At 49.4% G+C, this 18,961-nt stretch overlaps 1 protein-coding gene across 1 annotated transcript in view; it reads right to left on the bottom strand.

Moving 5' to 3' along the window:
* Positions 1-6,574, bottom strand: part of INPP5D (inositol polyphosphate-5-phosphatase D) — a 129,503-nt gene extending 122,929 nt beyond the window's left edge. Inside the window, exon 1 of the mRNA XM_036858902.1 lies at positions 6,295-6,574. Within this exon, the coding sequence (XP_036714797.1) occupies positions 6,295-6,428 (134 nt within the window). The 5' untranslated portion in view covers positions 6,429-6,574. The remainder of the gene's footprint in view (positions 1-6,294) is intronic.
* Positions 6,575-18,961: the final 12,387 nt, after the last annotated feature.

The raw sequence follows: 18,961 nt of genomic DNA, 5'->3' as shown, positions 1-18,961 counted from the left end.
CTCAAGCCCTCTTCCTGCCTCATCTCTTTGAGCACTTCCTCTGAGGAGGCCCCGCATGACAGCCCAGTGTCCCCGGAGGCTCCCACAGCCTCCAGGAAGCTCCAGAAGTGACACTCAGCCACCACTCTCCTCCTTCCGTCTGCTGCGGAATGCTCCTCACAGATGGCCCTGCACTCCTCTGCTTCCGAGATGTCACTACTCACTTCGTAGCTCATACAAAGTAACGGCCCATGATCAGCGTGCTGACTCTGTACACATGTTGCCCACATTCTCCCATTTTATCCTCTCAATAATCCAGTGACGACAGCAGAAAGACAAATCACCCTCTTTTTTAAAAAATGGGCAAAAGATATGAATAGACATTTCTCCAAAGAAGGTATACACAAATGGCCAGTGAGCACGTGAAAAGATATCAACTTCATTCATAATTAGGGAGATGCAAATCAAAGTCACAGTTAAGATGTCACTTCACACCCACTAGGATGGCCATTATCAAAAAGCTGTTAAGTATTGGTGAGGATGTGGAAAAATTAGAACCCTCTTACACTGCTGATGGGAATGTGAAATGGCACAGCTGCTGGGGAAAAGTCTGACAGTTCCACAAAAAGTTAAACATAGAATTACCATATGACCCAGCAGTTCCACCCAAGACAATTGAAAACACACGTCCATAGAAAAACTTGTACATGAATGATCACGGCAGCATCATTCATAATAGCCCCAAAGTAGAAGCAACCCAAATGCCCATCAACTGATGAATGGCTAAATAAAATGTGGTAGATTGATATAATGGGCTATTATTTAGCCATAAAAAGAATGATTCATACTACAACATGGATGAACCTTGGAAGCATTATGCCAGGTGAAAAAAGTCAAATACAAAAGGCCACATATTGTATGATTCCACATACATGAAATACCCAGAATGGGCAAATGGTCAGAGACAGAAAGTAGATCAGTGGCTGCCAAGGGTTGGGAGGAAGGGGAATAGAAAGTGACTGCTGACGAGTTCAGGGGGTTTTGCCGGGGTTGGGGGGATAATGAAAATGTTCTGGAATTAGATGGTGGTGATGGTTTCACAACATTATGAATGTACTACACACCACTGAATTGTATACTATCTAAAGGGTGATTTTATGGGATGTGAATTATACTGCAATAAAAAAAATTAACCCAACGAGTGTGCATTTCGCCAATGAGGATGCCGGGTGGGCACAAGGAGGTTAACATCTCGCAAAGGCTAGAATTCACATCAAGTGTAGCCAACCATAGAGCGCTTGCCCCTCAGGACTGCGTCACATGGCCTGAATTAGGGAGGGAAGAGCAGACCTCATCTTACTCCATCTCTGGGGCAGGGAGGAAGGCCTGGAGCATCACCTCTCATCACCTCTCATCACCACCCCAGGAGATGGGACCACTCAACGGAGAAGCACCGAAGGCTGTGCACAGGTGAATTTCACCTGTCAAGTAGGCGAGCTTGCAAAACACACCAAAGCCAGAGCCTACTCTGGTTCTGGAAGGATTGCTCCAGGGTGCTGTGCAAGGGCACAGAAAACGTGGAGACACTCGAATTTACCATGGGCTTTCTGAGTCACTGCACATAGAAGGAACCAGGAATCTGTTACATACACAGGTCTTCCCGGGCACATCCCTCCCGCCGGGTCCTGCACGCAGAAGGAACGCTCAGAACAGTTGTCCTTGGACAATCTCTTATGTAAACCAGATTTCAAGAGCTGAGGTCCTCCAGCTCTGACTACTGTCTGGGCCAGCATTTTCCCCCCACTTTGTCAATACCAGCTAGGAAAAACAGTGTTTTTCTTTGCATTTGCACAAAAGTAATTCATGAGCAGTATAAACTTTACTAAACTTTGAAAGGGGATTGGAGGAAGGTGGATTACATCACACCCATTCACACTGCAGTAAATGGCTTTACACCTCTTCTGGACACTTCTGCCCTCCAAGTCCCTTCTCTGTGGCCCCATCACCAGGGGTCTCCTACACGCACCCAGACTTGCTGGCTTCTCTCTCTTTCTCCCTCCCAAGAACAGCGAGTTCAAGTCCTGGCCCTGCCATTTATTAGTATTGTAAACACAGCATGTTACCTAACATTTTGGGCCTCAGTTTTCGCATCTGTAAAGTGGGGATAATAACAACACTTCCTCTGAAGGCCATTGTGGACAGTGAGTGAGTTAATATGTGCAAAGAGCTTAGAACAGAACCCAGCACACAGGTGCCCTTTATAAGTCTTTTGCTGTTATTTTTAGGCAGAACAGATTAGCAACCCTTTGGTTTGTAGAGCAAGCCTCGTGGCCTGCCTTACCTCAAGTGGGCCATCACATTCTTCCTAACAAGTAGAATGCCTTCTCTGAGGACACTTTTGGTGACTAAATGTCCTTCTGGTGCTTCTTCACCTTTCTGGCTGTGCTCACAAGGCTACCAGGTCCAGGCTGCCTGGTGTACTGTCCCTGGGAAGGAGGTCATAGGTCTGCCTGGGCAGCTCGTGGAAGGCCAGGTGCTGAGGGGAACCAAGACAGCATCCCCGCCACAGCTGGCGGCACCGGCGTTGGTTTCTGAGTCACAGAGAGCACGCACCTGCCCCCTCCCCTGGGAGGGAAGCCAACTCTCTCCGGTGTGGTTTGGTGGGAATGCCACCCGACCGGGCAGCTCCATCCTGGATGGTGGCTGACGGACCCAGTCGTATATAGGCTTGCTCTCGGGGCCCGGGCTGCTCTTACAGGGGGGGAGGTGTATCCCCAGCACCACTGGGCCATTGTTCTAGTTCTGCCTGCGCAGCTAAGGCAAGGAGAGGCTGGCCCAGCTGACCCGTGACCTCTCACCTTGATGAACCCCCATCCCCAAAGGCACATCTCTTCTCTGCAGCATAAAGCACCTGACAGGTGTGCTGGTCCCTACGTGGAAGCACAGTCCTGGCAGGAGAGGAGGACACGAGCCTGACAGCCTCTTAGCATTCTCCATACAAGAGGGGCCGGACGGCCCGCTCAAGAAGCCCCCCTGGCCTTCCTGGAGCAGGACCGACTCTGCCGGCTGGTCTGAGTGGGGCCGGGTGAGCATGACTTAGGAGCCCGCTGTCTCTCACGTTCTCAAGCCCTTGCTGCGAGAAGGCAGGGATGGACTCAATCCGTGTGGTCAGCTCCTGGGATCTTCCTCCTCCAGCTCTCTGCATCCCGAGATGGGCCTCGGGATCCCCCTAAAGCGGGGCTTCCTGAGTTGCTGAGGACAGATCTGCGCTTTCCTGCCCAGCGGCAGGTGGCAGGGCTGACCTCCCGAGAGGAAGTGTGGGTTTGCTAGGCCCGGGGTGAATGTGTACTCCTGGGTCACGTGGGCCACGCTGACTCGCAGCCTTGTCCTTTGGTGTGTCCCTCACCCCCTCCCTAGTTCCATTTAAATAGTCAAATCCTGTCTTCTTTCCTGAGCATGAAGGCCTCTCCTGAGGAAGCTGCCCTCAGTTCCTGGAGCTCCAAACGCCGCTGCCTAAACCAGGGGTGGGAAGCGCCCTGCCATCCCCTCACTCACCAGAGGGGCTGGGAAGATGCTCCAGCCACTGGGGTCCAGGCAGCACAGGTCTGGGCACCCTGGGCCCTGAGGTCTTTCCCCATATGGAGATTCCTAGAGCAGGAGGGCCAGTCTTGGAGACTTCCTGGCTCCCTTTGGAACAGGGTCGTTAAAAGGCCCTGACACCACAGCTGCCCCACTCGGGGTCCTGCACTCCCAGCAATTTCCAGAGAGACCGCAGAGGGTAAAGCCTGATGCTTGTGAAACCCCGTCGGGGCTCCCACCGCCGGCCGTGGGCCAGGAGGGCGTGGGGCGAGGTTTTCACCAGTCCCAGGAACAGAGAAAACTAAGGATAGGGCCGGGCTAGGGGTTGTTTTTCAGGAAGTTAAACCTGTTTGATTTAAAGGACTGGGTTTTGGCTTTATTCATTTATTTATTTTGAATGAGCACGTTCTTCCTGCCTCTTTGGTGTTAAAGGATAGTTTCTTTCCTGAAATGAGCTGCTGAAAGGTGGCCGTTAGTTGTCACTCAGCTAGTTTTTCATTTTTAAATCTCCTTAATTGGCAACATCACGGGTGATGGCAAAATTAGGTCTCCCAGGGTTTTGGAAAGTTTGGTGGCTCGTGGTATCCCACAGCCTGCAGGGCCTCCTGACCCTGCGGGAAGGGTGGCTTCTCCCACAGAGCGGAGGAGAAAGGGGACCCCTGGGCCTGGGCTTAGAGTCTGGCCTCACGGCTGGACTCACTGGGGAGGGCTCCAAGCCCTGGTGTCTGGAGCTAAAGGGGCCTTGGGGATGGGAGACTGACAAGAAGCCCAGCCCTGGGCTAAGAGGATGATGCACACTGCGGGGACCACGGGTACCCTCCCTAAGAGGCACATCGGCCAAGGCTCCAAGAGCAACCCAGTGCAGGGGAGGGGAGGAGAGGGGAGGAGAGGCAAGGTGGAGGAACAAATACTGTACACCATTCTGGATCCCAGGTTGCCACCGGCCAGCAGGGACGTGTGGACAAAGGCCTCAAGCTCTCTGAGGCGTGCCCACCTGTAAAGTCAGGGGTGGTGGGACTAGAGGTTCCAAGGCCTCTCCCAGCTCTGGCTGGTTACAAGCCTCCCAGTTTGGAGTCAGAGAGACCCACGTTCCAATCTGCAGCCTGAGCGCTACCACAGCTCCCTGGTCAAAGGGCTGCTGTGGAGGTTAGCGAGCTGGAGCCTGGAAATTCTCGAGACACCCAGGGGAGGGGAGAGATTCACGTGGGCCGAGTGGAGACAGATCAGAATCTCCTCACTATTTCTACGGCCCCATCAACTGGTCCCCACAGGGGCTGTGCCTGCGGGAAATTCTGGGTCTGCTTCGCTTCCCCTGGGCTGTGAGAACTGGGGGCCCAGGAAGCTGACCTTGGGGGCAGGGGCTCTGATGCAGTCAGCGCTCGGCCCGGGCGGCCCCTGAGAGCCTGTGTTAATTTCTAAATGCTCCCAGCCGCCCTTGTAAACGCCCTGGCTTCTCTTGCTGCCACCCGGAACCCATGCTCACACCCGGCTTGACAGGCACGGGAGTGGGGTGGCAGCAGTCTGGTTGTCGGGGTGCAGCCTCTGGGGGTAGATGTCCTTGGCTTTGACTGTCATCACTCGGTTAACCCGTCTGAGCCTCAACTTCCTCATCTGCAAAGTGGGGCAACAAAAGGACCTGCACTTCAGGTTGTCGTGAGGATGAAACAAGTCGACGCACAGACAAATGCTCAGACTCAACGCTCCAAACAAGGCCCGTGTCCATGACCCACTTCCCCTCCTGCGTGGACAGCAGCAAGGCCCGCCTGCTCAGAGGGACCCTTCTGCGAGACCAGGGGCACGACCTGACAGGTGCAGGTGGACACACCCTTCCCCCCCATGCACGGCACTGCCCGAGGCCCCAGGGGGGATGGTTAGACCGCAGGGCTGCAGGGCCAAGGGCCTCCTTCAGACATTGGTTGACAAGGGTGTTTTAAAAAGGAACCTTCAGCAAGTGGCCGGTTCCCGGTTTTAGGACAATTGGCGCATTCAGCAACATCCCAGAGAGGGGGAGCAGAGAGAGTTGATGGTGGCAGAGAGGCCCGAACAGGTGGGGACACAGCCAAGGGCCGAGGAGGGGAGAGAAGAGGCTCCTGCTGTTGGTGATGTGACTTCCTCTGCTCCAAGGGCCCCAAATACAACTTCTGGGTGAACTGAAAATCCTTTCTTGAGTGAAACCCCCTACCCTTATTCATGGCTCCCCAGATGATGGCTTCCTCCAGAGGCCCAAAGCCTGGCACAGGAAGGGTCCCCACTTGCCACTTCTGTTCTTCCAGGAGGGTTTCCGAACTGGGCATACTTTGACCAGCACCTGGACTGACCGAGCTGCTTTCTAACACACCCACCACCACGGAGCCCCGAGCTTCTGCCCGGCTCAGAGGGCCCGGACCCCTTTCTCTTGGACCCTGGAACCCCAAGGAAGCCCCTGACCCCACGGCTCCCCAGTAGCTGCAGCGAGTGACCAGGCCCCAGGCTGGCCCTGGAGGGCTCCAGCCCTGCAAAACCTGAACTCCAGGGCCGAGCAGGTCCACAGTGGGCCTCAGCTGGACGCACCAACAAACCCGGGGTGCGTGCAAGCTCACTCGACATAAAAACAACACAGCCCAGAGCCGGGCTCCCCGCTGAGCCCAGAGCCGGCTAAGCCCCTCTACTGAGCGGGCACCTCCATCACCTCCGTGCCTGGGCAGGCGAGGCCAGGCCAGGGCGGAGGGGCAGGGGCGGGCAGGGCCCGGTACTCACAGCACGCAGAGCGCGTACGCCCGGGAGACGGACTCGCTGGCGCGCACGAGGAAGCTCCCGTCCTTGCCGGTCCTGGAGAGCAGCTCCTCGGCCTTGGAGCGGGTGATGTTGCCATGGTTCCAGCAGGGGACCATGGCGGGCGTGGGTCTCCCCGGGCCGGGCCGGCGCCCTCCCCGCAGGACCTGCACAGCCAAGGGGAGCGGGGCCCCCGCACTGCGACCCGTCGTCGGTCCCCTCTCGGCCGCCCCGGCTGCTGCCACCAGCTCACTGACCGACTTCCTGTTTCAGGCACTCGGCAAGGGAAAGGAAACGAGCTGCAGAGAACTTCCTCATTGCAGAGACCGAGCAAGAGAGGTCCTCCACCTTCCCAGCCCGCCCGCCCACTGCCTGCTGCCACTCACCCCCCCGCCTCCGCCCTGCCTCTTTCCTTTAATGGGTCTCAGTCCCCAGAGGGGCGAACCTCAGCTCAAGTCCTCTTGGGGGAACTGTCAGCTCTGGGGTCAGGAGGATCACGGCCAGCTTCTGGAGGAGCATGGCCAAGGCAGCGGCCATTCCGAGGCCCGTCCCAATGCCCCCGTGGGGTGGCCACGCCCTGGACATCAGCCTCAGCCCTCTGCCCGGCCCCAGAGCTTTCTAACTCCCCGTCCACTCCCTCCAACGTGCCCCTGGAACAGATGCTGACAGGGCAGAGCTTCTCCGCTGGGACTAAGGCCTGCCCCAGGGCCGAGCAAAACTGGGGGGAGGGGTACAGCCGAGCCCCCTCCCCATATTGGAGGCTCACGGCCACCCAGGCACTATTCAGCCCTGGGCACTGGGAGGACCTTAGGCGACACCACCCGAGGGCTCCCAGGGCCCAGGTGACAGCTCCCTGACACATTTACACTCATCCCCAGGGCCAGTGGGTGTGAAGGAACCCATGGCGACCCTTCTCCAGGGCAGGGTGTTCTGACCCCTGCAGCCCAGCTTAGAGACACACAGAGGGAGCGTGGAGGGCTCGGGACATGGACCTTTTACAGGGTGATGCGGGGGACTGGGTTTTCACCTCTGGGTCTTCCTAGGACACTCGGGAAACTCACGCATCCCCATGGGGTAAGCTGGTCACCTGGCAAGTATGACGTTCCTTCCTGAGTCCCACATCTCAGCAGAGTTGGAGGTGGCCGGGCATGGCTGCCTTTGCCCACGGCTCAAAGGGGAGCTGCCTTCTGCGGGGCTGGGGGCCACCATCCCGGACCAGCAGACTCTGAGGGCTCTAAAGTGAACACCCCGCTTGGACCACAGGCGGGGTGTCCTCAGTCCTCAGGTCAGTGCACCAGGGTGAAGGGGCAGGTGTCCACCTATTGCACAGGGCCACCCCGTCCCGCCTCAGCCCTCAGCCCCCCAACATGACAAGAGAAGCCGCGTGCAGGGGCCCAGGCCAGGCAAGCCCCCATTAAAATCCGGCTGTTCTGCATTGGAGCTGCAGGAGCTGGTTGGGTTTCTTCTCTCTCTCAGCCCCGGTTTCCTCTTCTTTGCCTTAAGGAGGGCAGCCCCTCATGTGTGCCAGGAGCCCCCAGCCCCTGCCACCTGCAGCAGCACTCGCAACAGTTGATGCTGAAAATCAAAGCAAAGGCCATGGGCTTCCCTGGTGGCACAGTGGTTGAGAGTCTGCCTGCTAATGCAGAGGACGCAGGTTCGAGCCCTGGTCTGGGAGGATCCCACATGCCACAGAGTGGCTGGGCCCGTGAGCCACAACTACTGAACCTGGGCATCTGGAGCCTGTGCTCCGCAACGAGAGGCCAAAATAGTGAGAGGCCCGCGCACCGCGATGAAGAGTGGCCCCCGCTTGCCACAACTAGAGAAAGCCCTCGCACAGAAACGAAGACCCAGCACAGCCAAAAATAAATAAATAAATAAATTTTTAAAAAGCAAAGACCTGTGATTCAGGTGGACTGAATCCTGCACCGGCCTCACCTCCCACCTCAGGGAAGAGCAGTGGGGGGAGGAGGTAAGGGAGGTGGTTAACTCAGGCCTGAGGCCGGGAAGTTCTGCCCATTAAGGGGGCCCCAGGGGTGGGCTGTTCCCACAGAGGGGTCATCTCGGGGGTCCCCTCCAGCATGGGGGCAGCACGGTCAAGGCATGGCCACCCTGCTTCGGCCCCTCTCTGGGTTCAAGTGAAGTTCCTTCAGCCCAGCAGACTGCCTGGTCCTCGCACTCACCTCCCCAAAGCCAGTTCCTCCCCAGGTCGCTCTGAGCTTCCTCTCCCCGACCACTGCCCCCTCCCCTGGCTCCTCCCACTGAACCCAGGGACGAAACTCTCAAGCCTTCAACGAGCACGTATCAAGGCCCTCTAGCCAGGTCCTGAGCTAGGTGTGGGGACACCAAGGTGGGGAGAAGAGCTGGCCTCCTCAAGGCGGCTCGACCCTGGGAGGCCAACCCCTAAGCAAGCAGCCCCTGGTGGAGAGCTCTCCTTCCCTGACTCCCAGCTCAGCTCCACACCACGTCAACCCTCTCCTTAAGACACCTGCTCCCACCATATGCTTCTCAGGTGTCTCCTGTTTCCCTGCCGACCTCCACCAACTTCCTCCCTGCTGTCTGCCTCAAAGCCCCTGGGTCACTCCAGGGTCCATCAGGAGGATCCATCCACAATCCTTGCCCCATAGCACCTTGACCAACTCATCCCCAGAGACCCTCTATCACATCCAACACCCTTCCACTTATAACTACCTCCCCCCAACACTCTCCAGCTTCCCACCTTCCCTTCCACCTCTCTATTCCCCGAGTCCCACATTTCAGCAGGGCTGGGGAGGCCAGTGAGACTGTCCTTGCCATTTGATCCAGTGTAATTTCCCTTTGACACACACACAACACATACAAGACACATACATGTCATACATGTTTCCCTAATTTTTAAGGTCCATCCCACCTTCACTTCCTTCCCAACCCAATTACCTAAGCCATCTAACATGGTCAGCTTCCTTATCCCCCTGCCCTTCTGCCCCTGACACTCAGAAAACCCCAACTTCTAGATCAAGGCTGCCCTTATGGTGAATGGGGCCCCAGTAAATATTTTTTGCAGGGTTCCTGTCTATATACACAATTTCATTAAAACTTGTATTTTAAAATTCAGGGACCCATGTAAGGTAGTGATTTGTCAATGAAGATTTAGAATAATGGAAAGAGAAGAGGTAATTATGTATATGTTCAGTGTCCAATCAGCGCACCTGAAGAGTCTTTGTGATGTCCAGGTCCTCTCTTCCTGTTCAGGTCCTGCTTTTCATTGTCAAATGCACCATTCCTGGCTGATTTTGTATCTTGTGCAGCAAGATGAGGGTAGCAGTGCTGCTGTTATTCACAATGCGGTGGCATTTCAGAACCTGTTCATTTCGAGACAACATAGATCTTCTTGCTTTGCATTTCCTAACCCCATTCATTTATTGCTGGTTATGTCATTACTCGTGACACTGCTTCATCCATTGTGCCGCCTGTGAATACTGGCTTCCAATGATTCGCTCTGAGGTTGTTCCTTTGCTTCGTTGATATCCACAGATGCATATCTTACCCAGAGCGTGCCAGAAAATGTTAACGAGAGAGGTGGCAAGTTGGTGGAGTAGGAACACCCTGGACCCACTTGCTTTTACAGACACACCAAAATTACACTTTCTTACAGAGCAACTAACTATCAGAATGACCTGAAGACTAGCAGAACAGATTTTTCCACAACTAAAGACATAAAGAAGGAATCACAGTGAGATGAGTAGGAAGGGTACAGATGCAGTAGAGTCAAGACCCACACCCCCAGGTTGGCAACCCACAAATGAGGTGAATATCACAATCATAGAGGTTCTCCCTAAGGAACAAGGGGTCTGAGCCTTACATTGGATTCCCCAGCCCAGGGGTCCTGCACATGGATGAAAAGCCCCCAAAATGTCTGGTTTTGAAAACCAGCAGGGTTTACGTTCAGGACAGCCAGAGGGCCGTAGGAAACAGAGACTCTGCTTTTAAAGGATGCACACAAAATCTTACATATTCTGAGACCAGTGCAGAGGCGGTAGTTTGAAAGGAGCCTGTGTCAGACATATTCGCTGATCTTGGAGAGCCTCCCAGAGAGGCAGCACGCAACTGGGACTCCCCCTGGAGACAGAGACGCTGACGGCAGCCATTTTGGGGAGCTTGTTCTACCCCAATAACACTGGCGCTGGCAAACACCATTCTGGAATCCTCCCTCTAGCATATTAGTGCTGGGGACACAGCCTTGCCCATCAGTAGGCTGGTACCAGGCCCCAGGCCACCCCACCCTCTGGGCAGACAGACAGTCATGCAGAGACCCACGACTGGGCCAGCAGCAGATCCACACCCCTCTGGGCTACACAGCCAACCATGCAAGAAGCCTACCCTGTCCTCCAGGGGCCCACAGCCATCACATAAGGCATGGTCTTGCAGCCAACTGGGCCAGGGGCCAGCCCCACCTACCAGCGTGCCCACAATAGTTAGCCTCACCACAACAGAAGGGCACATGCAGCCCATATAGGGGGCACTCCTAGAGCACACAGCTCTGGTGACCAAAGGGGAGCTTGCTGCCCTATAGGGCCCTATAGGACCATCTCCTACATAAGGCCACTTTTCCAAGATTTGGAAATGTAACCGACCTACCTAACACACAGAAATAAATACAGAATATTGGGAAAAAATGAGGCGACAGAGGAATATGTGCCAAATGAAGGAACAAGACATAACCTTAGAAAAAGAACTAAACGAAGTGGAGATAAACAATCTACCCCATAATGGGTTTGAAGTAACAATCATAAAGATACTTACCAAACTCAGGAGAAGAATGGATGAACACAGAATTTCAATAAAGAGTTACAAAGTATAAAAAAGAACCCAAAACAACTGAAGAATACAATAATTGAAATAAAACACACTAAAAGGAATCAGCAGTAGATTAAATTATACAGAAGAACAGATCAGTGATCTGGAAGACAGAGTAGTGGAAATTACCCAAGCTGAACAGAAGAAAGAAAAAGAATTTTTAAAAATGAGGATAGTTTAAGAGACCTCTAGGACTATATCAAGCACACTAACATTTACACTATAGGGATCCCAGAAGGAGAAGAGAGAGAGAAAGGGTCAGAGGACATATCTGAAGAAATAACAACTGAAAACAGCCCTAACCCAGGGAAGGAAACAGACACCCAGGTTCAGGAAGCACAGAGAGTCCCTAGTAAGATGGACCCAAAGAGGTCCATGCTAAGATACATTATAATTAAAATGGCAAAAATTAAAGATAAAGAGAGAATCTTAAAAGCAACAAGAGAAAAGCAACTAGTTACATACCAGGGAACTCCCATAAGACAATGAGCTGACTTTTCAGCAGAAACCTTGTAGGCCAGAAGTGAGTGGAACAATGTATTCAAAGTGATGAAAGAAAAAACTTACAACCAAGAATACTCTACCCAAGATTATCTTTCAAATTAGAAGGAGAGAGCAAGAGTTTTGACAAGGGCTTCCCTGGTGGTGCAGTGGTTGAGAATCCGCCTGCCAATGCAGGGGACACGGGTTCGAGCCCTGGTCTGGGAAGATCCCACATGCCGCAGAGCGGCTGGGCTCGTGAGCCACAACTACTGAGCCTGCGCGTCTGGAGCCTGTGCTCCGCAGCAAGAGAGGCCGCGATAGTGAGAGGCCCACGCACCACGATGAAGGGTGGCCCCCGCTCACCGAAACTAGAGAAAGCCCTCGCACAGAAACGAAGATCCAACACAGCCAAAAATAAATAAATAAATAAATAAATTTAAAATTACCTTTCTCTAAAAAAAAAACAAAAAACCTATTAAAGACCAAATTAGCCTATTTAAAAAAAAAAAAAAAAAAGAGTTTTGACAAGCAGAAGCTAGAAGAGCCCAGCACCACTAAACTGGTTTTACAAGAAATGTTAAGGGGACTTTTCTAAGCAGGAAGAAAAGGCCACAACTAGAAATATGAAAAATTATGAGAGGAAAAATCTCATCGGTGAAGACAAACATACAGTAAAGCTAGGTCAACCACTTATAAAGCTAGTAAGAGTGTTAAAAGACACAAGACAAAAGAAAAATCTCAAATGAACAACCTACCCTTACACCTAGAGGAACTAGGAAAAGAACAATAAATAGAACCCAAAGTTAGTAGAAGGAAAGAAATCATAAAGATCAGAGCAGAAATAAATGAAATAGAGACTGAAAAAATAAAATAGGAAAGTTCAATGAAACTAAGAGCTGGTTCTTCAAAAAGATAAACAAAATTGATATACCTATAGCCACTCATTAAGGAAAAAAAAGAGAGGGCCCACATAAATAAAATAGAAATGAAAAGGAGAAGTTACAATGGACACCACAGAAATACAAAGGATCATGAGATTACTGTGAACAATTATACACCAATAAAATGGGCAACATAGGAGAAATGGACAAATTTCTAGAAATGTATAATCTCCAAAGATTGAACCAGGAAAAAATAGAAAACATGAACAGACCAATTACTAGTAAAAAAAAAAACAAACCAAACTCCCCAAACCCAAAAGTCCAGGACCAGTTGGCTTCACAGCTGAATTATACCAAAAATTTAGACAATATTTACCTATACTTCTCAAACTATTCCAAGAAATTGCAGAGGAAGGAATGCTTCTGAACTCATTCTATGAAATCATCATCACCCTGACACCAAAATCAGACAAAGATATTACTAAAAAGAAACTTACAGACAAATATTACTCATGAACATAGATGCAAAAATCCTCCACAAAATATTAGCAAGCTGAATTCAACAATACAATAAAAGGATCACATATCATGATCAAGTGAGATTTATCCCAGTGATGCAAGGATAGTACAATATCTGCAAATCAACCGGTGTGATGCATTGTTAATGTAAGCATTAACAAAGTGAGGAATAAAAATCATATGATCATCTCAATAGATGCAGAAAAAGCTTTGGACAAAATTCAACATCCATTTATGATTAAAACTCTCAACAAAGTGGGTATATAAGGGACATACCTCAACATAAATAAGGCCATATATGACAAGCCCACAGCCAACATCATATTCAATGGTGAAAAGCTGAAGGCATTTCCTCTAAGATCAGGAACAAGACAAGAATGCCCACTCTTGCCACTTTTATTCAACATAGTATTGGAAGTCTTAGCTACAGGAATCAGAAGAAAAAAAGAAAGAAAAGGAATCTAAAGTGGAAAGGAAGAAGTAAAACTGTCATTGTTTGCAGATGACATGATACTGTACATAGGAAATCCTAAAGACACCACCAAAAATCTACCAGAACTCATCAATGAATTCAGTAAAGTTGCAGGATACAAAATTAATATTCAGAAATCTTTTGCATTTCTATACACTAACAGCAAGCTATCAGAAAGAGAAATTAAGAAAGCAATCCCATTTACAATCACATCAAAAAGAACAAAATACCTATGAATAAATCTAACTAAGGAGGTAAAAGATCTGTACTTGGAAAACCAAAAGACAGTGATGAAAGAAATTGAAGATGTCACAAACAAGAGGGAAAGATACATCATGTACATAGATTGGAAGAATTAATATTGTTAAAATGACCATACTACCCAAGGCAATCTACAGACTCAATGCAATCTCTATCAAAATACCAATGGCATTTTTCACAGAACTAGAACAAATAATTCTATAATTTGTATGGAAACACAGAAGATCTCAAATAGCCAAAACAATCTTGAAAAAGAAAAACAAAACTAGAGATATGATGCTCCCTGATTTCAAACTATACTACAAAGTTGCAGTAATAATAACAGTATGGTACTGACACAAAACAGACACATAGATTAATGGAACAGAATAGAGGGCCCAGAAATGAACCCACACGTACATGGGCAATTAATCTATGACAGAGGAGGTAAGAATATACAATGGGGAAAAGATAGCCTCTTCAGTAAATGGTTTTGGGCAAACTGGACAGCTACATGCAAGAGACTCAAACTGGACTACTCTCTCACAGCACACACAAAAATAAATTCAAAATGGATTGAAGACTTAAATGTAAGACCTGAAACCATGAAACTTCTAGAAGAAAACATAAGCAGTATGCTCTCTAACACTGGTATTAGTAATATTTGTTTTGGTGCTGTCTCTTCAGGCAACGTAAACAAAAACAAACAGATGAGACTACCTCAAACTAAGAAGCTTTTGCATAGTGAAGGAAACTATCAACAACATGAAAAGGCCACCTACTGAATGGGAGAAGATATTTGCACACAATATATCCTACAAGGGGTTAATATCCAAAATATACAAAGAATTCATACAACTCAATGTCAAAAAACCAAACAACCCAAGTTAAAAATGGGCAGAGGGTCTGCATAGAGCATCTCTAGAAGCTCTGGGAAGGACAGACAAAACCTCAGTGTTGAAGAAATGAACTTACATGGCAGGTGCCAAGACATAGGAAGGATTCTGCTTCTGAAGACTCAGGTGGAGGCAGGTGACAGGGACAGGACCGAGAGAGCTGTCCACCAAGCTGCTTGTCACGTGTCCTTCCACCCTGGACAGGACCAGAGTGGGTTTCACAGTCTGAGAAGGGGTCAGACAAGAAGAGGGACCATGGAGTCCCGGCAGCAGGGATGAGGAAGAGATGCAGGGTCACTTCACACATGGTGGGGCAATATTTCTAAGTATTAATCACCATGCTTCCCTTTCCCTCCCGTGTTAGTAGAAGGAAAGAAATCATAAAGAGCAGAGCAGAAATAAATGAAATAGAGACTAAAAAAATAAAATAGGAAAGTTCAATGAAACTAAGAGCTGGTTCTTCAAAAAGATAAACAAAATTGATATACCTATAGTCACTCATTAAGGAAAAAAAAGAGAGGGCCCACATAAATAAAATCAGAAATGAAAAGAAGAAGTTACAATGGACACCACAGAAATACAAAGGATCATGAGATTACTGTGAACAATTATACACCAATAAAATGCGCAACATAGGAGAAATGGACAAATTTCCTGAAATGTACAATCTCCAAAGATTGAACCAGGAAACAGCTGGCGCTGATGAACTTCTTGGTGCCGCTGTGGGACATGAGGGTCTTCGAGTTCATCGAAGCTCTTTACTGTACCCCAGGGCGCCCTAGTCCCCACCAGCCTGGGCCAAGTAGGTGTCAACCATTGATTCCTATGGGAAAGAAGTCAGCGAGTGAAAGTAGCTACTCACCAAAAGCAAAGGGAGGGGTGATAGTCAGTTTTATGTGTCAATGTGGCTGGGCCACAGTACCCAGATATGTGGTCAAACAGTGTTCTAGATGTCTCAGTGAAGATATTCATCGATGTGATTAGCATTGAACTCAGTAGACTCTGAGTAAAGCAGGTGACTCTCCATATCGTGGGTGGGCCTCATGCAATCCATCGAAGGCCCGAATAGAAGAAGGCGGAGGTTCCCCAAAGAAGGGGGAATTCAGTCAGCAGACTGCCTTCAGACTCAAACTGCAGCCTCAGATCATCTCTGGTCCCCAGGCTGCAGGCCCATCCTGCAGATGCTGGACTTGTCTAGCCTCTGCAACCATGTCATCCAATTCCTTAAAATAAATCTCTTTATATATCCTCATTCCACTGGCGTTGTTCCTCTGGAGAACCCTAATACAGAAGGGAATACTTAACTATGAAGTTTGAAAGCTGCTCACTTGGCTGGTGTAATCAGGAGTGAACTTCCCTCACCCCAGACCTGAAAAAAAAGGCATCTTGGGCTGGAGAAGGGGATGGAGTGGCCACTCACAGAGAACCAGGTAGGACCAGGAGGCCCGAGCCTCCGGTGATCAAGCGCCATCCCTCCCGGTACCAGGGGCCCAGGGCAAGTGGGTCAGACCCCCACCTGGAAGGAGTGACATCCTCCTCTGTCTTGGGAACTGACCTCCCCCCATTGGCCCCTCCCAAATCAAAGGCCAAGGACTATTGTTATTGAGGGATCAACGCCCCGACCCTCTGCTGGTTAGGAAGGATTGCTCACCCTTCAGCCCTCTCTCTCCTAGCCTCCCTCCCCAGTTGCTCTGGGGTCTGTCAGGACGCCCGGCTCCCCCCGCCTGCCTTTGTCTTCTACTTCTGCTACTGGCATCTTTGAGATGACCTTTCCAGATCCTCTCCCCGGACCCCTGCAGACACCGGTTTGGTTCACATTTGGTTCAACAGTCCTCTGAATGCTTGGCTGGGCTTCTCACAGGCCCTTAAGCCTCAGGCCTCCTGAAGAGTAGGAAGGTGATGCCTCAATTCACAGCACTGCCCACCCTCTTTTCCCCACATCTCTGATAACTCTGTTTCAGAGTGTAAATCAGACCCTGAGTTACACACATGGGAGCAAGACCAGGGCCTGAATCTCACTCTGCCACAAATCTCTAGCGTCTGGAGGGTGCCTGTGGAGTTAGGTAATGTGCCCGGTGAGGTGGGTGATGTCAACCCGGCAGGTCTCCGAGGTGCCTGGGGGGTGGTGGGCGGAGCCTTGGTGGGCTCCAGTTGGCAGGTGACATCAGCGGCGCCTGGTTTGAAGGAAGACGGGATTCTATAAAAGTGCTTTTTACCGGAGACTAAAAATAACCTAAATGGGTCAGATTCTGAGCCTTGTGATTCCCCGTCACCAGGGGGAGCCTCAAACTCTGCCCTCTACCCATGAGTTCATGTGTGACCTGCTGCTTGGGCTGTCACTTTCTGAGAGCCCCAACTCACGTGTTCCCATAGTAACCATGCCAGAAGGGATGGAAGCAATTTTCCAAGGGGTCCAGGGGCCCACGGAGTCTATGAACTCTGCTCCAGGACGTCCCTTGAGTACTAAAGACCTGGCAATGAGCCGCCCTCCCCTTCCACTGAAGATGCCAGAAAATCAAATGGGCCTGAACTGCAAGTAGGAGAAAGAGGCTTAACATCGGGAAGAATTGGGTGACGGACAGTCACAGCCACAAAAACAATTTGGGTCTTTGGCCAAGATTGTTAAGGACACCAGAAAATATTCGTAATACAATGGTAAGTAAAAGAAGTAAAAAAAAAAAAAAAAACTATTGCACTATTATGAACTTTCATCAAATCTTTAACCGTGGTCATTTTTAAGTCTTTTGTCATTTACAGACAGTTCTGGGTGTACTCTGATGCTTTTGCAAATATGTTCCTATAAAAGGGTTTCATCTTCAAGAAATTCATGGAAAAGACTCTGACAAGTACAGGTTTCTGGTAACTGTACTGCTGAACTGAATGAATAAGCATTTTCAGAACTCTAATGAAAAACTGATGAACTCATAAAAGTGCTAACAAAAGATCAAGATGAAAAAAAAATTAATTACATGGGACTGAATGAACTGATGAGGATGATTATAATTTTTGTGACTTTCTGTTTGAATTAAAAAAAAAAAATCCCACAAGGACTGAGAGGCAAAGAATATAGAAATCAATTTTCACTGCAAAGTAAAGGAGCTGTTACAGTGGAGGATTACTGGACTGAATGTCAATATTATGACATAGTATGAGTGTGTTTCGTGTTTGGTAATTGCAATCATTGCTGCTTTTGTTGTGGTCATCCATTTACAATGCTTGGTGTCAGTCTATTTATCTCTTGTAAAAATAAAATACAGTGTGTGTGTGTGTGTGAAAAAAAAAAAAAGGACACGGTCATCCTTTTACTTTAAAAAAAAAAAAAAAACCTCAGGAAACTGATGGGAGGTATTGATTCCAACTATGGAAAAAGCTTTATCTTGGGAAATCACCAAATATGAAGAATATGGAATTATGTGGCATATCTTCCTTCTACTTTATCCTTTAGGACCACATACTACTTTTATGATAATAAAAACTAAATAAATAAAAAGACAACTCTGGTTCTGGATGGTGTGTGTGAAATTCCGAGCAACAGCTTGGCTTTATGTGGATGGCTGGGCGCATTCCTGGTAGCACCTCCCCCAACACACCTCCCTTGGGATTCCTGAGGAAGAGACTGACTTCTTTTCCTTAATTGAAAAGTAATACATGAACAGGGTAAAAGGTCAACCAGCACAATGCAAAATAAGTTTTCCTGCCAGCCCAGAGCCCCCTACCTCCGCCCATTGCCCCAGGGACAACATCTTGTGAATTCTTGCAAAACTTTCTACACATATGCAAGCATATTTTTGCAAGACCTCTTTTCTTTTTACCCTGTTGTACACCTTGCTTTTTTCACTTAACAATGCTTCATGAACATTTCATGGAGCTTTTTTTGTATCTACCACGTCCTGTTTAAAGCCAGCATACTATTCCTATAGCCAGCACAGTGCATTGTACCAGTCACCTGTTGACGGACACTTAGATTGTTAACAATATTTGCTGTCACAACCCATGTGGCAACCTGCACACTGGCCATTCATCTTTGGGCTCTGTGCAGTCAGGTATCTGCAAGATACATACCCTAAAATTAAGAGCAACTTTAGGGTAAGCTCCAGTAAGTATCTTGAGTTTCTGGCAGGTGTTCTGGGTGACTTCATCAGGTCAAAAGGTCAGATTCCATCCAGGCTGAGATGTGCCTAAATCATATCTCCATAATGACCTCCTGGGTCCTTTTTTTTTTTTTCCCCACACACACACACACACACACACACACACACACACACACACACACACACTGTATTTTATTTTTACAAGAGATAAATAAACTGACACCAAGCATTGTAGAT

Source organism: Balaenoptera musculus, chromosome 7, assembly GCF_009873245.2.
Source record: "Balaenoptera musculus isolate JJ_BM4_2016_0621 chromosome 7, mBalMus1.pri.v3, whole genome shotgun sequence".
Lineage (NCBI taxonomy): Eukaryota > Metazoa > Chordata > Mammalia > Artiodactyla > Balaenopteridae > Balaenoptera > Balaenoptera musculus.
The sequence above is the reverse complement of the archived record's forward strand: the minus strand, read 5'-3'. Positions and strand labels throughout refer to the sequence as shown.